We start from the raw sequence: 27923 nt of genomic DNA, 5'->3' as shown, positions 1-27923 counted from the left end.
CAACCCTGTAACCAACCCATCAACCCTGTAACCAACCCATCAACCCTGTAACCAACCCACCAACCCTGTAACCAACCCACCAACCTGTAACCAACCCTGTAATCAACCCACCAACCATGCAACCAACCCACCAACCCTGTAATCAACCCACCAACCCTTTAACCAACCCTGTAACCCACCTACGAACCCTGTAACCCACCCACCCACCCACCAACCCTGTAACCCACCCACCAACCCACCAATCCTGTAACCAACCAACCCACCCACCCACCAACCCACCCACCAACACTGTAACCCACCCACCAACCCTGAAACCCACCAACCCACAAACCCACCCACCAACCCTGTAACCCACCCACCCACCAACCAACCCACCAACCCTGTAACCAACCCATCAACCCTGTAACCAACCCACCAACCCTGTAACCAACCAACCCTGTAACCCACCAACCCTGTAACCAACCCACCAACCCTGTAACCAAACCTGTAATCAACCCACCAACCCTGTAACCAAACCTGTATTCAACCCACCAACCCTGTAACCAACCCTGTAATCAACCCACCAACCCTGTAACCAAACCTGTAATCAACCCACCAACCCTGTAACCAACCAACTCTGTAACCCACCCTGTAACCAACCCACCAACCCTGTAACCAACCCTGTAACCAACCCTGTAACCAACCCACCAACCTTGTGACCAACCCACCAACCATGTAACCAACCCACCAACCCTGTAATCAACCCACCAAACCTGTAACCAACCCACCAACCCTGTAACCAACCCTGTAACCAACCCACCAACCTTGTAACCAACCCACCAACCCTGTAATCAACCCTGTAATCAACCCTGTAACCAACCCTGTAATCAACCCACCAACCCTGTAACCGACCCTGTAACCAACCCACCAACCCTGTAATCAACCCACCAACCCTTTAACCAACCCTGTAACCCACCTACCAACCCTGTAACCCACCCACCCACCAACCCTGTAACCCACCCACCAACCCACCAATCCTGTAACCAACCAACCAACCCACCCACCCACCCGCCCACCCGCCCACCCACCAACACTGTAAACCACCCACCAACCCTGTAACCCACCCACAAACCCACCCACCAACCCTGTAACCCACCCACCCACCCATCCACCAACCAACCCACCAACCCTGTAACCAACCCACCAACCATGTAATCAACCCTGTAATCAACCCACCAACCCTGTAACCAACCAACCAACCCCAACCATGTAACCAACCCACCAACCATGTAACCAACCCACCAACCATGTAACCCACCTACCAACCATGTAACCCACCCACCAACCAACCCACAAACCCTGTAACCAACCCACCAACCTGTAACCAACCCACCAACCCTGTAACCAACCCATCAACCCTGTAACCAACCCATCAACCCTGTACCTGTAACCAACCCATCAACCCTGTAACCAACCCACCAACCCACCAACCATAACCAACCCACCAACCCTGTAACCAACCCACCAACCCTGTAACCAACCCTGTAATCAACCAACCCAACCAACCCACCCACCAACCCTGTAACCAACCCACCAACCCACCAACCCTGTAACCAACCAACCAACCCACCAACCCTGCCAACCAACCCACCAACCCTGTAATCAACCCACCAACCCACCAACCCTGTAACCAACCCCAACCAACCCACCAACCCTGTAACCAACCCATCAACCCTGTAACCAACCCACCAACCCTGTAACCAACCCACCAACCCACCAACCCTGTAACCAACCCACCAACCCTGTAACCAAACCTGTAATCAACCCACCAACCCTGTAACCAACCCTGTAATCAACCCACCAACCCTGTAATCAACCCACCAACCCTGTAACCAACCCTGTAACCAACCCTGTAATCCAACCCACCAACCCTGTAACCCACCCACCAACCCACCAACCCTGTAACCCACCAACCAACCACCCAACCCACCCACCCACCAACACTGTAACCCACCCACCAACCCTGTAACCCACCAACCCTGTAACCCACCCACCAACCCACCAAACATGTAATCAACCCATCAACCCTGTAACCAACCACCAACCCTGTAACCCACCAACCCTGTAACCAACCCACCAACCCAACCAAACCAACCCTGTAACCCACCCACCCACCCACCACCACCAACCCACCAACCCTGTAACCAACCCACCAACCATGTAATAACCCACCAACCCTGTAACCAACCCACCAACCCTGTAACCAACCCTGTAACCAACCCACCCCTGTAACCAACCCACCAACCATGTAACCAACCCTGTAAACCCACCAACCCCAACCCTGTCAACCCACCACCAACCTGTAAACCAACCTGTAAACCCACCCCCTGTAACCAACCCACCAACCTGTAACCAACCCACCAACCCTGTAACCAACCCTGTAATCAACCCACCAACCCTGTAACCAACCCATCAAACCTGTAACCAACCCACCAACCCTGTAACCAACCCACCAACCCTGTAACCAACCCACCAACCCTGTAACCAACCCTGTAACCAACCCACCAACCCTGTAACCAACCCTGTAACCAACCCTGTAACCAACCCACCAACCTTGTGACCAACCCACCAACCATGTAACCAACCCACCAACCCTGTAATCAACCCACCAAACCCTGTAACCAACCCTGTAACCAACCCTGTAACCAACCCTGTAACCAACCCACCAACCCTGTAACCAACCCACCAACCCTGTAACCAACCCTGTAACCAACCCTGTAATCAACCCACCAACCCTGTAACCAACCCTGTAACCAACCCACCAACCCTGTAATCAACCCACCAACCCTTTAACCAACCCTGTAACCCACCTACCAACCCTGTAACCCACCCACCCACCAACCCTGTAACCCACCCACCAACCCACCAATCCTGTAACCAACCAACCAACGCACCCACCCACCCACCCACCAACACTGTAACCCACCCACCAACCCTGTAACCCACCCACCAACCCTGTAACCCACCCACCAACCCACCAAACATGTAATCAACCCATCAACAACCAACCAACCCTGTAACCAACCCTGTAACCAACCCACCAACCCTGTAACCAAACCCTGTAATCAACCCTGTAACCCAACCTGTAATCAACCCACCAACCCTGTAACCAACCACCAACCCTGTAACCAAACCAACCCTGTAACCAACCCACCAACCTGTAACCAACCAACCAACCCATGTAACCAAAACACCAACCCTGTAACCAACCCTGTAATCAACCCACCAACCCTGTAACCAACCAACCTGTAACCCACACCCTGTAACCAACCCACCAACCCTGTAACCAACCAACTCTGTAACCCTGTAACCAACCCACCAACCCTGTAACCAACCCATGTAACCAACCCTGTAACCAACCCACCAACCCTGTAACCAACCCACCAACCATGTAACCAACCCACCAACCCTGTAATCAACCCACCCTGTAAAACCCACCAACCCTGTAACCAACCCAACCAACCCCCCAACCTTGTAACCAACCCACCAACCCTGTAATCAACCCTGTAACCAACCCTGTAATCAACCCTGTAATCAACCCACCAACCATGCAACCAACCCACCAACCCTGTAATCAACCCACCAACCCTTTAACCAACCCTGTAACCCACCTACCAACCCTGTAACCCACCCACCCACCCACCAACCCTGTAACCCACCCACCAACCCACCAATCCTGTAACCAACCAACCCACCCACCCACCAACCCACCCACCAACACTGTAACCCACCCACCAACCCTGAAACCCACCAACCCACAAACCCACCCACCAACCCTGTAACCCACCCACCCACCAACCAACCCACCAACCCTGTAACCAACCCATCAACCCTGTAACCAACCCACCAACCCTGTAACCAACCAACCCTGTAACCCACCAACCCTGTAACCAACCCACCAACCCTGTAACCAAACCTGTAATCAACCCACCAACCCTGTAACCAAACCTGTATTCAACCCACCAACCCTGTAACCAACCCTGTAATCAACCCACCAACCCTGTAACCAAACCTGTAATCAACCCACCAACCCTGTAACCAACCAACTCTGTAACCCACCCTGTAACCAACCCACCAACCCTGTAACCAACCCTGTAATCAACCCACCAAACCTGTAATCAACCCACCAACCCTGTAACCAACCCTGCAACCAACCCTGTAACCAACCCTGTAACCAACCCTGCAACCAACCCACCAACCCTGTAAACAACCCTGCAACCCACAACCAAGTGGTGTGTTCCAACAATCCAAAGAAGACAAAATCTGTCAGGGAGACCATGTGACCACCACCTGTGCTCCACGTGTCATCATCTATCTGTTCTGTGGACTAAAGACAGATCCTAAAAAACAAACTAGAAAATGAACATTTACTGACAGGAATGTGTGTGCTTGCTTCTACTGTCTTCTTCAGTCAGTATTTCTATAGTAGCGTATGGGGAATAACAGCAGTGTGCTTTCAGCAAGCACATTAAAAACAGCAATAACCAGTAATAGACTCACATTGATGAGTTCTATCTCCCAGATCTTCTTGACCAGTTCCATGGAGGTGTATCCGTTGATGAGGAAGGACTTAGTGTAGTCTCCCAGCTCCAGAGACTCCAGCCACTCAGCCACTGACGTGGGGTTGTTACCGTCATAACCAATAGGACGCACCTGGAGGGGAAGGAGGAGGGGACAGACTGTCACTAGATGATATGAAGAGCAATGATACAGGACACTAAAACTAGGGAGGGGGCAGAGAGGAAGGCAGGAAAGGAGGGAGGGGGTCAGAGAGGGAGGAAAGGAGGGAGGGGGCAGAGAGGGAGAAAGGGAAGGAAAGGAAGGAAAGGGAGGCAGGAAAAGAGGGAGGGGGCAGAGAGGGAGATAGGGAATGAGGAAAGGAGGGAGCAGAGAGGGAAAGGAGGGAGCAGAGGGAAGGAGAGAGCAGAGGGAAGGAGAGAGCAGAGGGAAGGAGAGAGCAGAGGGAAGGAGATACCGTCAATAAATTACAGATATATAGATGACATAATAAATAGAGTACACCATCAAAGGCTCAAACTGGACGAAGACAGATGGAGGAGTGGAGGGCAAGGATAACCTGTGCTGTGTGTAAAATGAAGACTTAAATACAGAAATTGAATATAAGATTCTGAATTCCATATCAATCCTTAGCACCCAAGGACATGATAAGCATTATAGAGAAAATCCCACCTATCCATTCAGAGGGAGAGGCAGGGCTAGTTCCATACTGCTTACAGAATAGCTATCTAAATCCCTCAGATCAACAAGGGGTGTAGGGGCTAAAGGTTTATTTAGGATTAGGCAAATGCATCTTATTCTTCCCTATATTTACTTGGTATGGTGTGTTGGCCTATGTGACATGAGAATAGATTTCACAGTAAGTGCGTCTCAGCCCTTTCTTTTGCAATACAGTCAACACGACTTCAGAGGAGAAGAGCATTCTGCATTTTCTCATAGAAGAGATATTTGAAGTAATAAGGATTCGCCATCCTACTTTTAAGAAGAGTTGGGACTTTGGAGTGAGCACATCGTGTGACATTTACCAAAAATGTGCATCCTTCTTTCCACAAGGTGAGGGAGAAGAGAGAGGATTTCTCTGTCTTTTGAAAACTTTGCAGGGATGAGAGAAGGAAAGTGCTGACTGAGATGAAATTGAATAAGATTGGTTACCCAGAGTTCCTCCCTCCCTCCCTCATTTAATTGACATCTCTCACTTAGTTGACTATATTGGCTATATCAACCATTTTGAATGTTATATCGTTTTTAGAGCGATGATCTATTGGCGAATAACTCAGATACACATGAAAACATGAAATGACCCCAGGATTAGATAGAACGTCGCTCAGAGATGCACAAATACAATATACAATGTTTCATTTATACTGGTGAAGAGCTCATCTTCTGATGTTATCCCCTCCACAGAATCCTAATGATGCTAGATTCATTTTTACTGCAGTACACGCAAACGCACGCACGCAGTACTGACCCTGGGCAGAAGGCGTATGGCCTGTAGCAGCCTCTGTCTGTGGGCTGAGTTGAGGATCCCGATCTCCAGCAGGTCCTGGTCCTCCACCACGTTACTGCCCTGCATGGGGAACATACACATGACATCATCAGCCCATTGATCAGTGACATCATCATGCAGAGACCTCTGTTCACTACTCCACCCATCCCAAAGCCTTGTTGTGAGGGGTATCTTGCATAAATGGCTACAAATAATCTAACTAGTTTCTTAGTTATTTACAAATAAGTATTTACACTGTCATTTTTTATGTAAGGCACCCCTACCCCGCACGCAACCTATATTTATTTTCCCTTTGCTACTTTAACTATTTGCATATTATTACAACACTGTATATAAACATAACGGACGGACAGAGACAGACAGACAGACAGACAGACAGAGAGGGCAGACAGACAGACAGAGAGGGCAGACAGACAGACAGACAGACAGACAGACAGACAGACAGACAGACAGACAGACAGACAGACAGACAGACAGACAGACAGACAGACAGACAGACAGACAGACAGACAGACAGACAGAGAGGGCAGACAGGGCAGACAGACAGAGAGGGCAGACAGACAGACAGAGAGGGCAGACAGACAGACAGACAGACAGACAGACAGACAGACAGACAGACAGACAGACAGACAGACAGACAGACAGACAGAGAGGGCAGACAGACAGACAGACAGACAGACAGACAGACAGACAGACAGACAGACAGACAGACAGACAGACAGACAGACAGACAGACAGACAGACAGACAGACAGACAGACAGACAGACAGACAGAGAAAGTGTGAATAAAGGACAGAGGAGAGAGGGAGAGAGAAAGACAGAAAGAGAGAGCGAGAGAGAATCAGCCAGAGGAAGAAACATAGAGAGAAACAGAGGAACCAGAGAGGTGAGGTGAGGTGCTGGGGGTTGTCTCTCTCTCTCTGTGTGTGGAGCCCCAGCATCAGGCTGTACTAAATCTCAGACACAGATCACACCTGGTAGGGGGACTGAACTTGTCACTCCTCAACATCTCATTCATCCCCTCTCTTAATCTCCCTCCCTCTTGGCCTGGCTAGACAATGTCTCTCTCTTGACTCAACTGAAGGACTCTTGAATAGCCTTTGTTAAACATAGAGAGTCTGGGAACAGCAAATGGTGGGGGGAAAGGAACCATATTTCGGTAATAGAGCCAGTTGAAAATATGCGTTGGTACTTAATGAATATGATGTCAGTTTGGTTGTCATCTGAGACATTATGACTGATGACAGGACGACATAAACTGTATCTGGGAAAGTCTACACATTCTAGTTATCAGAGTCACATGGAATTGTTGTGCAATTTAAATTTTGAAATATGAAACTATTTGTGAAAAGATTAAATGTAATTTTAGCTTCTCTCCCTCCACTATATAAGCCCTTCTCTCCCTCCACTATATAACCCCTTCTCTCCCTCCACTATATAAGCCCTTCTCTCCCTCCACTATATAAGCCCTTGAGGACGATAGGACGACAGTCCATACGTTAAAAAGGACTAACATGTCAACTACATAATTAAGCCAACCTTAGCGTGAGCTTTGGTTGTGAATGTATGAACTTTGAACTCTTATTCACTAAAGAAGTGAGACATCCTAGCCGCTGAGTTAGCAGCGGCCTCTGTAAACGTGGGCTAGGAAAGGACTAAAGGTCTAACACACAACGACGATACTACAATGTACCCAATTTACTACCAGAGACATTCTTCCGAAGACAGGAAGATCTCTGTTGGCCAACATAGCCAGCATCTACGACCAACCTCCCGAAGCGCAGCTCAGAGTAAATATTTATTGCATTTTCCTTTTCCAAATGGGCGGTAATTTAGAATGCATAGGATACTGTATTTATGATAGCATGGCTTCTCCCTTTGTTCCTCAGTCTTCCCGCTCTTTCACTCAAACCCAACCCCCTTTCCTTTGTGTAACCAGCAGCCATGTCGGCTCCGTCCACCAGGGACATTTTCTGTATGACATAATTTTCATTCTGTGTAGATGTAATTCTGTATGATTAGTTAGGTATTTAGTAAATAAATAATTAAACCCAAATTTGTATTGCTGATTCAACTTGTTAGCCAGGGTTCGTGAAGATAACCAAGAATTTACAACTTTCAGATGAGACTGAAATAAGGTGACGTTTAATATTGACTGCTATTGATGTAAAATATTACTAGGTCTTTCAGAGTTTATTCAGAAGATAACAGCTCTATAAACACTCTTTCGTGGTGCCCCGACTTTCTAGTTAATTACATTTACATGATTAGCTTAATCAGGTAATATTAATTACAGAGAAAGGATTTTATAGAATAGCATGTCATATCACTTAATTCGGCATAGCCAAAGACACGACAACAATAACACAGATAGCTATCGATCTGAAGCACTGAATACAGGGATGAAGGAGGAATGGAACAGCAGATTTCACAGCAATCTTTTTCATGTCATCCTCAAAGTGAACCTCTAACCTGCTGCTCTCTATAGACCAAGAGCCATGGGCTTATGTTGTATTTTTATGTACTGTATGGGGCGGTACATTAGGGTAACGTGATGCTATTGTATTATATTAGAGGACGTAAGTTGCAATATCTTAGGGTATAAATACAGTTGTATTGAATTTACTAGCCAAAGTGTTGTCCTACATTGGAATAGAGGGCCATTTGAGACACACACAGTCTCCTCCAGTGCCCTTGTTCGATAGACCACTCAGGCTGATTAAGAGAGCCCAGAACACCCAGAATCTACTACAGTCACCGCCCTACACCGTAAGACCAGAGTAATGGCACCCAGAGCCGGGGCAGAGACGGATGGCTGGGGCTTCAAAGACATGACTAATCGCTCGCCGCTGGTCTCTGACAGAGGGAGATAGAGAGGCTGAGGGTGTTTGTATTTTACCTTCTGCCCTTCTTTTCTATTCATAGAATCTCTCTCCCTCTCTTTCCCTCCCTCTCTCTCACACACACACACACTATGGCTGCGTTTAGACAGGCAGCCAAATTCGGATATTTTTGCCTCTAATTGGTCCTTTGAACAGTCCATTTCAGAGCCCATCCGATTGTTCAAAAGACCAATTAGGGAGCAGAGAGGGAAGGAGAGACCGTCAATAAATTACAGATGACATAATAAATAGAGTACACCATCAAAGGCTCAAACTGGACGAAGACAGATGGAGGAAGGGGGGGCAAGGATAACCTGTGCTGCATGAATTGGGCTGCCTGTGTGTACACACCCTATGTAATCACTTCATCTCTGCTCTGGGGTTACATGACATATTCAACTTTGACCCCTGAGCTAATGATGACATTAGTGGGGTAGGTAGAGGTTTCCCGTAACAACCCCTATAGTGGGGTAGGTAGAGGTTTCCCGTAACAACCCCTATAGTGGGGTAGGTAGAGGTTTCCCGTAACAACCCCTAACCAGGGATGATATTATTTTCACAACAGTTAAGGTTAGGATCGGGATAGGTTCAACTTCTACCATGACCTACACCATCATTGTCTGCATCTCAATGGTTATAAATGGCTTTCTTTTCTCATATCCTTCCCTTCACGACCATTGATTGCAAAGGGCTTGACAAATTACAGCAATATGTTGAAAACCTATCTGGTCCTATTTAGGAAATGAGACAAGGAAAGGAGAAGAGGAAAGGAAGCTGTTAGGCTAAGGGTATAGTAATGCCATGTATAGAATAAACATAACTTCCGGAAGAGAAAGTCTTTAAAGATGTTTGTTCTATATACATTTTCTATAACATTGCATTTCTATACCCTCACTAAACTGCACAATTCAATGCTGTGATACCTGTTCAACACCACACACTGCTGCTCATGCTCCCAGATTATTTTGATGTACTTGTTCAACACAGCATGAAATATTGCAATATCTGTTAATTTAATATAACAAATAATAATACACTTTACCCAAGTAAGTGCTTTTCATTAACAGCAAACATCTTGTCTACTTCACTGTGTCAATTCAATTGAACTGTTGATAGGCCTATTATCAAGACCATAGTAGTGCTTTCACACAATGCTTCGGGTCAAGCTTCCTTAAAAGGCAGAAATTAAAATTCATGCAGCCCAGGATTTACATGCCACAGTCAAAGTAATAGAGGGAAGACATTTATATTCTGAAATGGTACAGAAATCCATTATAGAGACCAACAGGCGCTCAATGACTAGCTAGTACAAATCACTCAGTCTGTCTCTCTCTATGGGTCTCTCGTTCTCCGTTTGACTCACTTTATTCTCTCTCTCACACACAACCTCTCTCTCTCTCACACACAACCTCTCTCTCTCTCACACACAACCTCTCTCTCTCTCACACACAACCTCTCTCTCTCTCTCTCTCTCATAGAGACATTTCAAATGTCACATTATGGCTATGTACAGTGTTATAATGATGTGCAAATAGTTTAAGTACGAAAGGGAAAATAAATAAACATAAATATTGGTTATATTTACAATGGTGTTTGTTCTTCACTGCTTTCCCTTTTCTTGTGGCAACAGGTCATAAATCCTGCTGCTGTGACGGCACACTGTGGTAGATATGGGAGTTTATCAAAATTGAATTATTTTCAAATTCTTTGTGGGTCTGTGTAATCTGAGTGAAATAAGAGTGCATTCAGAAAGTATTCAGTCCCCTTCACTTCATCCACATTTTGTTACGTTACAGCCTTGTACTAAAATGTATTCAATTGTTCCCCCCCTCATCAATCTACACACAACACCCCATAATGACAAAGTGAAAACAGGCATTTTTGCAAATGTATAAAAAAAGTAAAAATGGGAATGTCACATTTACATAAGTATTCAGACCCTTTACTCTACTTTGTGGAAGCACGATTAAAGCCTGGAGTCTTCTTGGGTATGACACTACAAGCTTGGCACACCTGTATTTGGGGAGATTCTCCCATTCTTCTCTGTAGATCCTCTCAAGCTCTGTCAGGTTGGATAGGGAGAGTCGCTGCACAGCTATTTTCAGGTCTCTCCAGAGATGTTCGATCAGGATCAAGTCCGGGCTCTGGCTGGGCAACTCAAGAACATTCAGAGACTTGTCCCCGAAGCCACCTCTGCGTCTCCCAGTCCCTGCTGCTGAAAAACATCCCCACAGCATTCTGCTGTCACCACCATGCTTCTCTGTAATGAGGCCCCGGTGTTCGCACCGGGAGACCGGGTCTGGCTCTCGACCCTAAACCTGCCCTTCCGCCTGCCCTGTCGGAAGCTGGGTCCGCGGTTTTACGGACCATTTAAAGTCCTGAGGAGATTACCGTATTAACACCTCGTTCCATGTGTCTCTCCTCAGGCCGATGGTTGCTGGTCCGCTCCAGGAGTCTGAGGTGCGGGAGGTTCCTCCGCCCCTCTGGACATTGAGGGGCCCCGGCAGTCTCTGTTCGCTCCATACTGGATTTGAGTCGTCGGGCGAGGGACCTTCAGTATCTCGTCTCTGGTCTTCTAGCCATCGCCGATCCACCTTACATTTTCCATTTGTTTTGTCTGGTCTTCCCACACACCTGGTTTCAACTCCATCATTACATGTTGTGTATTAAACCCTCTGTTCCCCCCATGTCCTTGTCTGGAATTGTTTATTGTAGTGCTTGTACACATTATGCTGGTGTGTAACGGGTTTTGTTTACCCATTGATTTATTGTTCTGTTTACGGTGGTTTTGTCTATTAAACTGCGCCATTGTAAATCAGTTTTTGCTCTCCTGCGCCTAACTTCTCTGCCGCCAGTACACACCCCCTACATACAACCTTTCCACAGGTGGATGATAATTAATTGTTTAGGGTTCATTGAACAAGCATGGGAAACAGTGTTTAAACCCTTTACAATGAAGATCTGGGAAGTTATTTGGATTTATACAAATTATCTTTGAAAGACAGGGTCATGAAAAAGGGACGTTCCTTTTTCATTTCTGTTTAAAAAATATATATAAATTTGCAACAAAAAAAATCTAAAAACCTGTTTTCACTGTCATTATGAGGTATTGTGTGTAGATTGATTAAGATTTTTTATTTATTTAATCCTTTTTTAGAATAAGGCTGTAACGTAACAACATGTGGAAAAAGTCAAGGGGTCTGAATAATTTATGAATGCATTGTATGTGTCTCTAATATGGTCATACATTTGGCAGGAGGTTAGGAAGTGCAGCTTAGTTTCCACATAATTTGTCTTCTCTTGAGAGCCAGGTCTGACTATGGCGGCCTCTCTCAATAGCAAGGCCATGCTCACTGAGTCTGTACATAGTCAAAGCTTTCCTTAATTTTGGTTCAGTCACAGTTGTCAGGTATTCTGCCACTGTTACTCTCTATTTAGGGCCAAATAGTATTGTAGTTTGCTCTGTTTTTGGAAAATGATTTCCAATGTGTTAAGTAATTATCTTTTTGTCATCTCATGGTTTGTTTGGGTCTAATTGTGTTGCTGTCCTGGGGCTCTGTGGGGTCTGTTTGCTTGCTTAGGGGACTCTTCTCTAGGTTAATCTTTCTATAGGTGATGGCTTTGTAATGGAAAGTTGGGGAATCACTTCCTTTTAGGTGGTTGTAGAATTTAACGGCTCTTTTCTGGATTTTGATTATTAGCGGGTATCGGCCTAATTCTGCTCTGCATGCATTATTTGGTGCTTTACGTTGTAGAAGGAGGATGTTTTTGCAGAGTTCTGTATGCACTCTCTCCTCTGATAAACAGAGTTGGGGGTTAGAGGTAGCATGGGGCAAAAGGCTTAATACAGAGGACTACACAAGGAGAAAGGGCTAATTTATTTACTACATACTAACTATTGCACACACACACACCCACACCCACACATACGCACACACGCACTCTAGTGGTGTGTCTTCCTGGGAGAGAGATCCGTCTCCATCTAAGCCCCTACATAATGACTCCTTAATGTAAATACAGAAGTCATCTTCACCCATCTCCATGACAACAGGCACCTCCCCCTCGCCCTGTCCGTACATCAAACAGATCAAAAGCTGTCCTTTACTGGCTGGTTAAGGTGACAGACCACGCCGTCTCACAGGCCCTCTATTGTGGACAGAGAAAGAAGCTGAGTTCTCAAGGTCACAACAACAATAACCAAAGCTTGAGTAAAGTAGGGAGTGTGTGTGTGTGTGTATTGTTATGCGCATGAGTGTAATGTATGTGTGTGTGTGTGTACATGTCTCTGTTTGCCTGTTGATCCTAGTAGGCTTTACTGCAGTGGTAGTGAGCAAAGTTAGGGTCAAATTCATTTAGGCTCTAGTCAATTCCATCACATGAAGTTGACATGCAACTGTAATGGGAAAAGCAGCCTCTCCATAGCATAGCTGTTGTTCCCATTTCAGTTTGCTGTTGTTCCCATTTCAGTTTGCTGTTGTTCCCATTTCAGTTTGCTGCTGTTCCCATTTCAGTTTGCTGTTGTTCCCATTTCAGTTTGCTGTTGTTCCCATTACAGTTTGCTGTTGTTCCCATTTCAGTTTGCTGTTGTTCCCATTTCAGTTTGCTGTTGTTCCCATTTCAGTTTGCTGTTGTTCCCATTTCAGTTTGCTGTTGTTCCCATTTCAGTTTGCTGTTGTTCCCATTTCAGTTTGCTGTCAATTTCATCTCCTGAATAGAGTGGTGCTAAAAATTATTATTATTTTTTTTAAATGGCCACCATCAATTTCCAGCGTTTTCTTTCTCAGTCTAATGGAAACCAAATCAATGATTTATCTCCCCGTCGTCCAACATCTCATGAATATGAAACGATGTGTACCGCGTCGAGGTTTCCTAGTTGAAGGAAGAAGCTCAAACCGTTTCCTCGCCACTCGGCGGGCTGAAACCTCAAAGAGAAACAGAACATGAATATACTTCCTAGCGAGTTAGTGTGGTGGAATGTTCCAGCGTCAGGGAAAGAGAGAGAAATAGAAACTAACAATAGTGAAGTTTGAAGTAACCCCCGGTACTTGAAAGAGACTGGGCAGAAGCGTTGGTGCGGCTTTATTCAATATTAATTATATCTAAAGGCATTTCAGAGCAGGAGAAGAGATCACAGATTTATAAAATAAAGGGAAAAGGCGAGGCCAGGATGAGAGAACCTCCCAGACTCTCTGAACTTCCGACAGAGACCCTCAGCAGTTTTTGACTGGGAGCGAGCTGGTCTAAAGGAGTATAATACTAATGGGTAGGGAATGACAAGGATAGGATGGTATGTGTGGGTGATGGTATGTGGGTCATCCTTCAAATACTGTGGCATTTGGGCAAGGAGTTTTGGAAAACATGAACTTATTTTTTTTTTTTTAAATAAAAATTGTATGGTTTTGGGTACATCTTCCCATTCAAAATCAACTAACATGGTAGCTTAATGACTTTAAACAATTGATACCATTATGATAACATTGTTCTACTAGTAGGAATAGTAACACCAATGATGGTAACACCAATCAGACATTTGAGATAAAGGAGGATTTTCTGAAATGGAGGCTTCACATGCTCAAATCTAAAGTCATCAAGCCTTTACAAACAATTTACTGAAGTGATATGATTAATCATTTTGCTCACGCTCTTATTGTGATGAGCCATCAAACAGGCAAAGCGTCAACATAGGACTAAGATCGAAACCTATTACGCCGGCTCTGACGCTCGTTGGATGTTGCAGGGCTTGCAAACTATCACGGATTACAAAGGGAAACCAAGCCACGAGCTGCCCAGTGACGCAAGCCTACTAGATGAGCTAATTGCCTTCCATGCTTGCTTCGAGGCAAGAAACAATGAACCATACATGAGAGCACCAGCTGTTCCAGAGGACAGTGTGATCTCGCTCTCCATGTGAGTTCGATCTTTAAACCGGTTAACATTCACAAGGCCGAGTGGCCAAATGGAATGCATACTCAGAACAACAGGCAAGTGTCTTCACTGACATTTTCAACCTTTCCCTGACCATGTCTGTAATACCTACATTTCAAGCAGACCACCATAGTCTCTGTGCCCAAGATCACCAAGGTAACATGTTTAAATTACTATTGCCCCTTAGCAATCACATCTGTAGGCTTGAAATGCTTTGAAAGGCTGGTCATGGCTCACATCAACAACCTCATCCCAGACACCAGATGACAAAATCTTAATGCACACCACACTGCCCTTGCAACACCTGGATAAAAGGAATACCTATGTGAGAATGTTGTAATTGATTACAGCTCAGCATTCAGCTCCATAGTGCCCTCCAAGCTCATCACTGAGCTCAGGACCCTGGTACTGAGAACGTCCGTCTGCAACTGGATCCTTGACTTACTGACAGGCTGTATCCAGGTGGTGAGAGTAGGCAACAACACATGTGCATGCTGACCCTCAAACAGGGGGATCCTCAGGGGTGCGTGCTCAGTCCCCTCCTGTACTCCCTGTTGACCCACGACTGCATGGCCGTTCCTGACTCGAACACCATCATCAAGTTTACTGACGGCATGATGGTCATAGGCCTGATCACCTAACGATGATGAGACTGCCTATAAGGAGGAGGTTAGTGACCTGGCAATGTGGTGCCGATCATGGAATACAGGAAATGGAGGGCCGAGCTGGCCCCAGTCCACAACGATGGGGCTGTAGTGGAGCGGATCAGATCGAGCGGATCGAGCGGATCGAGCGGAGCGGATCGAGAGCTTCAAGATCCTCGGTGTCCACATCACTAAGGAATTAACATGGTCCACACACACCAACACAATGCCTCTTTCCCCATAGGAGGCTGAAAAGATTTGGCATGGGCCTTCAGATCCTCAAAAAGTTCTACAGCTGCACCATTGAGAGCATCTTCACTGGCTGCATCACTGCTTAGTATGGAAATTGCTTGGCATCCAACCATCAAGGTGCTATAGAGGGTAGTGTGATTGACCCAGTACAATACTGGGGCCGAGCTGCCTGCCATCAAAAATCATTGAGCTACAGTACCTCTATACCAGGCAGTGTCAGAGGAAGGCCCTAAAAAGACTCCAGCCAACCAAGTCATAGACGTTTTTCTCTGCTCTCGCAAGGAAAGTGGTACTGATGCACCAAGTCTGGAACCAACAGGACCCTGAACAGCTTCTACCCCCAAGCCATAAGACTGCTAAATAGTTAACCAAATAGCTACCTGGACTACTGAGAGACAGAGAGAGAGAGACAGATTTAATGGGGGCTCAGTGATGGTTCATGACCAATGGCCAGAGGTTCATCCTCATGAACTCTTCATTACAGCAGCAGGTCAGTGGGGGTTATGTCAAAATTATAATTTAGATGGATGGATAGATGGATGGTACAGACACACACATGCACACACGCACGCACACACGCACACACACACTACAAAGAGATCTAAACTGCCTGTACAGAGCCTTGCATGGCTCAGCACACTGGTGTTGCAGTTACCAGGGCAACCAGAGAAACAGATGCAGGTCACTGCAAGCAGAGAGAGATGGTGGGAGGAGGGCTACCCAACACCCACAAAACCCTTTATTACACACAAACACACACGTACAGTGCATTCGGAAAGTATTCAGACCCCTTCACTTGTTCCACATTTTGTTACGTTACAGCCTTATTCTAAAATGGATTAAATAATGTTTTCCCCTCATCAATGTACACACAACACCCCATAACGACAAGGCAAAAACTGATTTTTATAAATGCTTGCTAATTTATTACAAATAAAAAACTGAAATACTTTATTTACATAAGTATTCAGACCCTTTGCTATGAGATTCAAAATGTAGCTCCAGAACAGCCTGTTTCCATTGATCATCCTTGAAATGTTTCTACAACATGATTGGAGTCCACGTGTGGTAAATTCAATTGATGGGACATGATTTGGAAAGGAACACATCTGCCTATATAAGGTCCCACAGTTGACAATGCATGTCAGAGCAAAAACCAAGCCATGAGGTCGAAAGGAATTGTCCGTAGTGCTCCGATGCAGGATTGTATCGAGGCAAAGATCTGGGGAAGGGTACCAAAATGTGTCTGAGCATTGAAGGTTCCCAAGAACACAGTGGTCTCCATCATTCTTAAATGGAAGAAGTTTGGAACCACTAAGAATCTTCCTAGAGCTAGCCGCCCGGACAAACTGAACAATCGAGGGAGAAGGGCCGTGGTCAAGGAGGTGACCAAGAACACGATGGTCACTCTGACAATGATCCAGAGTTTGTCTGTGGAGATGGGAGAACCTTCCAGAAGGAGAATCATCTCTGCAGCACTCCACCAATCAAGCATTTCTGGTAGAGTGGCCAGACGGAAGCCACTCCTCAGTAAAAGGCACATGACAGCCCGTTTGCCAAAAGGCACCTAAATGACTCTCAAACCATGAGAAACAAGATTCTCTGGTCTGATGAAACCAAGATTGAACTCTTTGGACTGACTGCCAAGCGTCACGTCTGAAGGAAACCTGGCACTATTCCTACGGTAATGCATAGTGGTGGCAGCATCATGCTGTGGGGATGTTTTCCAGCGACAGGGACTGGGAGACTAGTCTGGATTGAGGGAAAGATGAACGGAGCAAAGTACAGAGAGATCCTTGATGAAAACCTGCTCCAGAGCGCTCAGGACCTCAGACTGGGGCGAAGGTTCACCTTCCAACAGGACAACGACTCTAAGCACACACCCAAGACAACACAGGAGTGGCTTTGAGACAAGTCTCTGAATGTCCTTGACTGGCCCAGCCAGAGCCTGGACTTAAACCCGACCGAACAGACCTGAAAATACTGTAGCTGTTTGAGTTATAGTTTATTTATTCTTGCTCACAGATTAAACTGAAGAAATGCAGTGGGTAGAGTGGTGTTTTGCAGGCGGTTCGTACGAGCAGTTATACATGACAGTTCGTGGCTGTTTCTCGGGAGTATGGTGGTGCAGTTACCTCTTTTTGGAGGGAGCAGGTGGAGCCAGGCTAGTAACCACCACCCTCTGTCTTCTTCTGGTGGTGTAGCTGTGGAGCCAGGCTAGTAACCATCACCCTCTGTCTTCTTCCTGTGGTGTAGCTGTGGAGCCAGGCTAGTAACCACCACCCTCTGTCTTCTACCTGTGGTGTAGCTGTGGAGCCAGGCTAGTAACCACCACCCTCTGTCTTCTTCTGGTGGTGTAGCTGTGGAGCCAGGCTAGTAACCACCACCCTCTGTCTTCTTCTGGTGGTGTAGCTGTGGAGCCAGGCTAGTAACCACCACCCTCTGTCTTCTTCCTGTGGTGTAGCTGTGGAGCCAGGCTAGTAACCACACCCTCTGTCTTCTTCTGGTGGTGTAGCTGTGGAGCCAGGCTAGTAACCACCACCCTCTGTCTTCTTCTGGTGGTGTAGCTGTGGAGCCAGGCTAGTAACCACCACCCTCTGTCTTCTTCTGGTGGTGTAGCTGTGGAGCCAGGCTAGTAACCACCACCCTCTGTCTTCTACCTGGTGGTGTAGCTGTGGAGCCAGTCTAGTAACCACCACCCTCTGTCTTCTTCTGGTGGTGTAGCTGTGGAGCCAGGCTAGTAACCACCACCCTCTGTCTTCTTCTGGTGGTGTAGCTGTGGAGCCAGGCTAGTAACCACCACCCTCTGTCTTCTTCTGGTGGTGTAGCTGTGGAGCCAGGCTAGTAACCATCACACCCTTCTGTCTTCCACCCATCACCCTCTGTGTGGTGTAGCTGTGGAGCCAGGCTAGTAACCACCACCCTCTGTCTTCTTCTGGTGGTGTAGCTGTGGAGCCAGGCTAGTAACCACCACCCTCTGTCTTCTTCCTGTGGTGTAGCTGTGGAGCCAGGCTAGTAACCATCACCCTCTGTCTTCTTCCTGTGGTGTAGCTGTGGAGCCAGTCTAGTAACCACCACCCTCTGTCTTCTTCCTGTGGTGTAGCTGTGGAGCCAGGCTAGTAACCACCACCCTCTGTCTTCTTCTGGTGGTGTAGCTGTGGAGCCAGGCTAGTAACCACCACCCTCTGTCTTCTTCTGGTGGTGTAGCTGTGGAGCCAGGCTAGTAACCACCACCCTCTGTCTTCTTCCTGTGGTGTAGCTGTGGAGCCAGTCTAGTAACCACCACCCTCTGTCTTCTTCTGGTGGTGTAGCTGTGGAGCCAGGCTAGTAACCATCACCCTCTGTCTTCTTCTGGTGGTGTAGCTGTGGAGCCAGTCTAGTAACCACCACCCTCTGTCTTCTTCTGGTGGTGTAGCTGTGGAGCCAGGCTAGTAACCACCACCCTCTGTCTTCTACCGGTGGTGTAGCTGCTGAGCCAGGCTAGTAACCATCACCCTCTGCCTTCTTCCGGTGGTGTAGCTGTGGGTGTAGCCAGGCTAGTAACCATCACCCTCTGTCTTCCACCTGTGGTGTAGCTGTGGAGCCAGGCTAGTAACCATCACCCTCTGTCTTCTACCTGTGGTGTAGCTGCTGAGCCAGGCTAGTAACCATCACCCTCTGTCTTCTTCCGGTGGTGTATCATCTTCCTGTGGTGTAGCTGTGGAGCCAGGCTAGTAACCATCACCCTCTGTCTTCCACCTGTGGTGTAGCTGTGGAGCCAGGCTAGTAACCATCACCCTCTGTCTTCTTCCGGTGGTGTAGCTGCTGAGCCAGGTTAGTAACCATCACCCTCTGTTTTCTTCCTGTGGTGTAACTGCTGAGCCAGGCTAGTAACCATCACCCTCTGTCTTCTACCTGTGGTGTAGCTGTGGAGCCAGGCTAGTAACCATCACCCTCTGTCTTCTACCGGTGGTGTAGCTGTTGAGCCAGTAACCATCACCCTCTGGCTATTAACCATCACCCTCTGTCTTCTACCGGTGGTGTAGCTGCTGAGCCAGGCTAGTAACCATCACCGTCTGTCTTCTACCGGTGGTGTAGCTGCTGAGCCAGGCTAGTAACCATCACCCTCTGTCTTCTACCTGTGGTGTAGCTGTGGAGCCAGGCTAGTAACCATCACCCTCTGTCTTCTTCCGGTGGTGTAGCTGCTGAGCCAGGCTAGTAACCATCACCCTCTGTCTTCTACCTGTGGTGTAGCTGTGGAGCCAGGCTAGTAACCATCACCCTCTGTCTTCTACCAGTGGTGTAGCTGTTGAGCCAGGCTAGTAACCATCACCCTCTGTCTTCTACCGGTGGTGTAGCTGTTGAGCCAGGCTAGTAACCATCACCGTCTGTCTTCTACCGGTGGTGTAGCTGCTGAGCCAGGCTAGTAACCATCACCCTCTGTCTTCTACCGGTGGTGTAGCTGCTGAGCCAGGCTAGTAACCATCACCCTCTGTCTTCTACCTGTGGTGTAGCTGCTGAGCCAGGCTAGTAACCATCACCCTCTGTCTTCTACCTGTGGTGTAGCTGTGGAGCCAGGCTAGTAACCATCACCCTCTGTCTTCTACCTGTGGTGTAGCTGTTGAGCCAGGCTAGTAACCATCACCGTCTGTCTTCTACCGGTGGTGTAGCTGCTGAGCCAGGCTAGTAACCATCACCCTCTGTCTTCTACCGGTGGTGTAGCTGCTGAGCCAGGCTAGTAACCATCACCCTCTGTCTTCTACCGGTGGTGTAGCTGCTGAGCCAGGCTAGTGACCATCACCCTCTGTCTTCTACCTGTGGTGTAGCTGTGGAGCCAGGCTAGTAACCATCACCCTCTGTCTTCTACCGGGTGTGTAGCTGTTGAGCCAGGCTAGTAACCATCACCCTCTGTCTTCTACCGGTGGTGTAGCTGTGGAGCCAGGCTAGTAACCATCACCCTCTGTCTTCTACCTGTGGTGTAGCTGTTGAGCCAGGCTAGTATCCATCACCCTCTGTCTTCTACCGGTGGTGTAGCTGCTGAGCCAGGCTAGTAACCATCACCCTCTGTCTTCTTCCGGTGGTGTAGCTGTGGAGCCAGGCTAGTAACCATCACCCTCTGTCTTCTACCGGTGGTGTAGCTGTGGAGCCAGGCTAGTAACCATCACCCTCTGTCTTCTTCCTGTGGTGTAGCTGTGGAGCCAGGCTAGTAACCACCACCCTCTGTCTTCTTCTGGTGGTGTAGCTGTGGAGCCAGGCTAGTAACCACCACCCTCTGTCTTCTTCTGGTGGTGTAGCTGTGGAGCCAGGCTAGTAACCAACACCCTCTGTCTTCTACCTGTGGTGTAGCTGTGGAGCCAGGCTAGTAACCTTGGACACAGTTCAATGTCAGACAGATGTTGCAGGAGCTTTGCCTGATCTACTGGATCAAAGGCTTTGGACATATCACCAAGTAACACCCTCACCATTGTTGGTTTTCTGGAGTCTGGAGCTGCAGCCAGGAGTTTTTTTGATGAAGTACTCCTGGATTTTTCCAGGGCATGAAGTTAGAGAGATGGGCCTCCCGTCACTCATTGTACCTGGGTTGGACACTTTAGGTATGGGGACACACATTGGCAGTCTTCCAGACAGCAGGAACAGTCACCTGCCAGTAGGAGATGTTAACTATGTGTGTGATGACAGGGGCTAGATCTTCTGCATGGTCTCTTAGTAGTCAGGCTGGAATGCCATCAGGCCCACAAGCTTTACATGGGCTGAGTCTGGTCAGAGCTTGCTTTATCTGGCCAATGCTGCACAGCTCAACCTGACTTGTAGGAAGATGGCAAGAGGTGTGGTACTTATCCACGCCTCAGCAAAAAAATACATTAAAAACATCAGCCACATCAATGTCTTCAATTCCCTCCACCTGTATTCTCCCTCCTGATGTCCTTTGTTAATGAATTCCCATCATTCCTTAGGGTTTTTCTTCTTTAGGTCCTGGATTCCAGTTTTGTATTAGTTTGTTTTTGCTTCCTCGATAAGCATTTGCACTGTGTTTCTGTATTTTCTCCATTTCATCAGTTTCAACCCATCTGTTGAAAATCTTCTGTCTTTTCCTGATGGCAGCCTTTATTCCTTCAGTCATCCAGGGCTTGTCCAGTGTTTCTTATTGTCATGCGTACATCAAGTGCAGTTTGAATGCAGGAGTTGAACGTCTCCACCTTTGCATCGATGCTCTCCACCCCATATTTGGCAGACCAGTTAGTACAGGCCATACATGGTGCTAAGGCCTCCTTTCTGTTCTGGGTTACCACATGTCCTTTTCCACCGCTGTACCTCGCTTCTCCCTCCTGATGTTGTGTTTGGGGAGAACAGCAGACATTTGTGATCACTGGATCCGACAGGAGCAAGTACAGTGGGGGTGTTGTAGTGATTCTTCATATTTGTAATGATCAGATTTAAGATGGTGTCCCCTCTGGTCTTGTCTTTGATCACTTGTTTCATGTCTGGATGGGAGTTTGTCAGGATCTTGAAAGGCAGGTGATTAAAGTCTCCACACAGGATGAGCCCCATTTGGGGAGAGAACATCCTGATCACATGATCCACAGTGTTCTGCTGAGGTGTTTTCTCATTTTCCCATGGTGGATGGTAGAGTACTCCCACTACCAGAGTTGAAACTGAGCTGGGGAGCTGAAGCCGCATACACTCAAATTCCTCTTTCACTAGGTCAGCTCTTCTCTTTGCCTGCATACTGTGGTTCACATACATAGCCTCGCCCCCTCCTCTCATCCCCCCTCTGGACCTGTCATTTCTGGACAGCTGATAGTTTATATATGAAAAGAGATTCATCTAGGATATTTTTGTGGGCCCTCGTTTCAGTGACACATCCAATGTCTTAATTTACTCATTGAAGAAGCAGTTCAAATTCATCCACTTTGTTTGTTTGTTGTGTTACAAGGTCACTGTGCAGTGACGCTCAAAATACAGGTGTGCTAAGCTTGTAGCGTCATACCCAAGAAGACTCAAGGCTGTAATCGACGTCAAAGGTGCTTCAACAAAGTATGGAGTAAAGGGTCTGAATACTAATGGAAATATGATGTTTCCGTTTTTTGTTTGTAATACATTTGCAAACATTTATAAAAACTGGTTTTGCTTTGTCATTATGGGATATTGTGTGTAGATTGAAGAGAGACATTTTTTTTAAAAATCAATTTTAGAATAAGGTTGTAATGTAAGAACATGTGGAAAAGGTCAATGGGTCTGAATACTTTCCAAATGAACTGTATTCAGACTCATATAGGCAGTCTCTCTCTCTCTGCATAAAATAAATCAACCATATCCTACACCACCCAAACCAATACTACTGTATATATCACACTAAAAAAGCCATTTAACCAATTGCTTAATCAGCATTATTCTGTGAGTTGAGTGGACTTCAAAATAGCATTGAAGTGGATTCAACCTATAAATATCAAGGCAACCAGCTGCAATGCGATTTCTAGTTTGCTCAACACTAGATTTTAGATTGCTCAAGATTTATTGACTAAAATTACAAACTCATGTTTGCTTAAAACCACACCCATCATTATCATATTTCCCAGCATGCTCCATTACAGGTTGATTATCAGAAGTGTTTGTTAAAATACCTGTGTTTTTGCATGTATATTGATCGGTTGATTAGTCTTATTCTACACAAAAATAAATAAAATGTTTCTAAACTAATCCAATCTGTTAGTGGTTGTATTTATTGCAACAGTTACTGAGATGGCTGTTCCAATTTAGATGATTTAGGTAGTCTCATGGATTCATCTTCCCTACCCTGGCAGTCATTCTCAGGGCTCCACTAACATTTTCCCCTGGTGGTACTGGTACCATAACATTTTCTCCTGGTGGTACTGGTACCCATAACATTTTCCCCTGGTGGTACTGGTACCATAACATTTTCCCCTGGTGGTACTGGTACCCATAACATTTTCCCCTGGTGGTACTGGTACCGTAACATTTTCCCCTGGTGGTACTGGTACCATAACATTTTCCCCTGGTGGTACTGGTACCATAACATTTTCCCCTGGTGGTACTGGTACCATAACATTTTCCCTGGTGGTACTGGTAGTCATAACATTTTCCCCTGGTGGTACTGGTACCCATAAAATTTTCCCCTGGTGGTACTGGTACCATAACATTTTCCCCTGGTGGTACTGGTACCATAACATTTTCCCCTGGTGGTACTGGTACCCATAACAATTTTCCCCTGGTGGTACTGGTACCATAACATTTTCCCCTGGTGGTACTGGTACCATAACATTTTCCCTGGTGGTACTGGTACCATAACATTTTCCCCTGGTGGTACTGGTACCATAACATTTTCCCTGGTGGTACTGGTACCGTAACATTTTCCCCTGGTGGTACTGGTACCATAACATTTTCCCCTGGTGGTACTGGTACCCATAACATTTTCCCCTGGTGGTACTGGTACCATAACATTTTCCCCTGGTGGTACTGGTACCCATAACATTTTCCCCTGGTGGTACTGGTACCATAACATTTTCCCCTGGTGGTACTGGTACCCATAACATTTTCCCTGGTGGTACTGGTACCATAACATTTTCCCCTGGTGGTACTGGTACCCATAACATTTTCCCCTGGTGGTACTGGTACCATAACATTTTCCCCTGGTGGTACTGGTACCATAACATTTTCCCCTGGTGGTACTGGTACCATAACATTTTCCCCTGGTGGTACTGGTACCATAACATTTTCCCCTGGTGGTACTGGTACCATAACATTTTCCCCTGGTGGTACTGGTACCATAACATTTTCCCCTGGTGGTACTGGTACCATAACATTTTCCCCTGGTGGTACTGGTACCATAACATTTTCCCCTGGTACTGGTACTGGTACTGGTAGTCATAACATTTTCCCCTGGTGGTACTGGTACCCATAAAATTTTCCCCTGGTGGTACTGGTACCATAACATTTTCCCCTGGTGGTACTGGTACCATAACATTTTCCCCTGGTGGTACTGGTACCCATAACAATTTCCCTGGTGGTACTGGTACCATAACATTTTCCCCTGGTGGTACTGGTACCATAACATTTTCCCCTGGTGGTACTGGTACCATAACATTTTCCCCTGGTGGTACTGGTACCATAACATTTTCCCCTGGTGGTACTGGTACCATAACATTTTCCCCTGGTGGTACTGGTACCATAACATTTTCCCCTGGTGGTACTGGTACCATAACATTTTCCCCTGGTGGTACTGGTACCATAACATTTTCCCCTGGTGGTACTGGTACCATAACATTTTCCCCTGGTGGTACTGGTACCATAACATTTTCCCCTGGTGGTACTGGTACCATAACATTTTCCCTGGTGGTACTGGTACCATAACATTTTCCCCTGGTGGTACTGGTACCATAACATTTTCCCCTGGTGGTACTGGTACCATAACATTTTCCCCTGGTGGTACTGGTACCATAACATTTTCCCCTGGTGGTACTGGTACCATAACATTTTCCCCTGGTGGTACTGGTACCATAACATTTTCCCCTGGTGGTACTGGTACCATAACATTTTCCCCTGGTGGTACTGGTACCATAACATTTTCCCCTGGTGGTACTGGTACCATAACATTTTCCCCTGGTGGTACTGGTACCATAACATTTTCCCCTGGTGGTACTGGTACCATAACATTTTCCCCTGGTGGTACTGGTACCATAACATTTTCCCCTGGTGGTACTGGTACCATAACATTTTCCCCTGGTGGTACTGGTACCATAACATTTTCCCCTGGTGGTACTGGTACCATAACATTTTCCCCTGGTGGTACTGGTACCATAACATTTTCCCCTGTGGTACTGGTACCATAACATTTTCCCCTGGTGGTACTGGTACCATAACATTTTCCCCTGGTGGTACTGGTACCATAACATTTTCCCCTGGTGGTACTGGTACCATAACATTTTCCCCTGGTGGTACTGGTACCATAACATTTTCCCCTGGTGGTACTGGTACCATAACATTTTCCCCTGGTGGTACTGGTACCATAACATTTTCCCCTGGTGGTACTGGTACCATAACATTTTCCCCTGGTGGTACTGGTACCATAACATTTTCCCCTGGTGGTACTGGTACCATAACATTTTCCCCTGGTGGTACTGGTACCACTTTTCCCCTGGTGGTACTGGTACCATAACATTTTCCCCTGGTGGTACTGGTACCATAACATTTTCCCCTGGTGGTACTGGTACCATAACATTTTCCCCTGGTGGTACTGGTACCATAACATTTTCCCCTGGTGGTACTGGTACCATAACATTTTCCCCTGGTGGTACTGGTACCATAACATTTTCCCCTGGTGGTACTGGTACCCATAACATTTTCCCCTGGTGGTACTGGTACCATAACATTTTCCCCTGGTGGTACTGGTACCATAACATTTTCCCCTGGTGGTACTGGTACCATAACATTTTCCCCTGGTGGTACTGGTACCATAACATTTTCCCCTGGTGGTACTGGTACCATAACATTTTCCCCTGGTGGTACTGGTACCATAACATTTTCCCCTGGTGGTACTGGTACCCATAACATTTTCCCCTGGTGGTACTGGTACCATAACATTTTCCCCTGGTACCATAACATTTTCCCCTGGTGGTACTGGTACCATAACATTTTCCCCTGGGTACTGGTACCATAACATTTTCCCCTGGTGGTACTGGTACCATAACATTTTCCCCTGGTGGTACTGGTACCATAACATTTTCCCCTGGTGGTACTGGTACCATAACATTTTCCCCTGGTGGTACTGGTACCATAACATTTTCCCCTGGTGGTACTGGTACCATAACATTTTCCCCTGGTGGTACTGGTACCATAACATTTTCCCCTGGTGGTACTGGTACCCATAACATTTTCCCCTGGTGGTACTGGTACCATAACATTTTCCCCTGGTGGTACTGGTACCATAACATTTTCCCCTGGTGGTACTGGTACCATAACATTTTCCCCTGGTGGTACTGGTACCCATAACATTTTCCCCTGGTGGTACTGGTACCATAACATTTTCCCCTGGTGGTACTGGTACCATAACATTTTCCCCTGGTGGTACTGGTACCATAACATTTTTCCCTGGTGGTACTGGTAGTCATAACATTTTCCCCTGGTGGTACTGGTACCCATAACATTTTCCCCTGGTGGTACTGGTACCATAACATTTTCCCCTGGTGGTACTGGTACCATAACATTTTCCCCTGGTGGTACTGGTACCATAACATTTTCCCCTGGTGGTACTGGTACCATAACATTTTCCCCTGGTGGTACTGGTACCATAACATTTTCCCCTGGTGGTACTGGTACCATAACATTTTCCCCTGGTGGTACTGGTACCATAACATTTTCCCCTGGTGGTACTGGTACCATAACATTTTCCCCTGGTGGTACTGGTACCATAACATTTTCCCCTGGTGGTACTGGTACCATAACATTTTCCCCTGGTGGTACTGGTACCATAACTTTTTCATTTGGAAGCATCAGACCATATTTTGGTCGCAACTGAAAAAATTGTAGTGTCACACAATAGAAACAGTTATTAACCACTTACAAAGTCATTCACATTGCTTTCTTAAGAGGTGTAATAGACGGCTGAGATGGTATTCAATAAATAAGTGGTTTTATCTAACGTATCCATGCAGGAACGTATGAGTCAAAATAGTTTGATGTGCAACTTTATTCAGCGATTTTCACGAATTTTAGGTTGACAATTTGGCTATTCAATTTTACTGTTAAAATAGGGCTCCAGATTTGTATTTTGTTCAATAGAGATTAATTTATTGTTAATATTTCTTTTGTATTTTTCTCTGCATTGTTGGTAACGGGCTTGTAAGTAAGCATTTCACTGTAAAGTCTAGACCTGTTGTATTCAGCGCATGTGACCAATAAGATTTTATTTGACTAAATATTTATGTTTGCTAATATCATAGGCTAATTTATTTGGGGCTAATTCACCACCTGAGTAAGAAGAAACAAAGAAAACACCATAGCTAGATCGCTAACTCTAAACATAATACCCACTGCTTGTACTGTAGCCATGTATTAATCTAACAGTAAATGCAATGTCCTAAAAATACAGTGTATTTCACACTATCTGTATCTCAATGCCATAACAAATGTATTGGTTGTAAAATAGTTCTATAGAGCACA

At 46.4% G+C, this 27923-nt stretch overlaps 1 protein-coding gene across 1 annotated transcript in view; it reads right to left on the bottom strand.

Moving 5' to 3' along the window:
* The window catches only part of LOC112237188 (ankyrin repeat and sterile alpha motif domain-containing protein 1B), a 394948-nt gene that overhangs the window by 62644 nt on the left and 304381 nt on the right, over nucleotides 1–27923 (bottom strand). Inside the window, 2 exon segments of the mRNA XM_042299987.1 lie at nucleotides 4540–4692; nucleotides 6026–6124. Coding sequence (XP_042155921.1) covers nucleotides 4540–4692; nucleotides 6026–6124 — 252 coding nt within the window.

Source organism: Oncorhynchus tshawytscha, linkage group LG17, assembly GCF_018296145.1.
Source record: "Oncorhynchus tshawytscha isolate Ot180627B linkage group LG17, Otsh_v2.0, whole genome shotgun sequence".
Taxonomy (NCBI): domain Eukaryota; kingdom Metazoa; phylum Chordata; class Actinopteri; order Salmoniformes; family Salmonidae; genus Oncorhynchus; species Oncorhynchus tshawytscha.
Note: the sequence above shows the minus strand (reverse complement) of the source record. Positions and strands in the feature narration are given on the sequence as shown.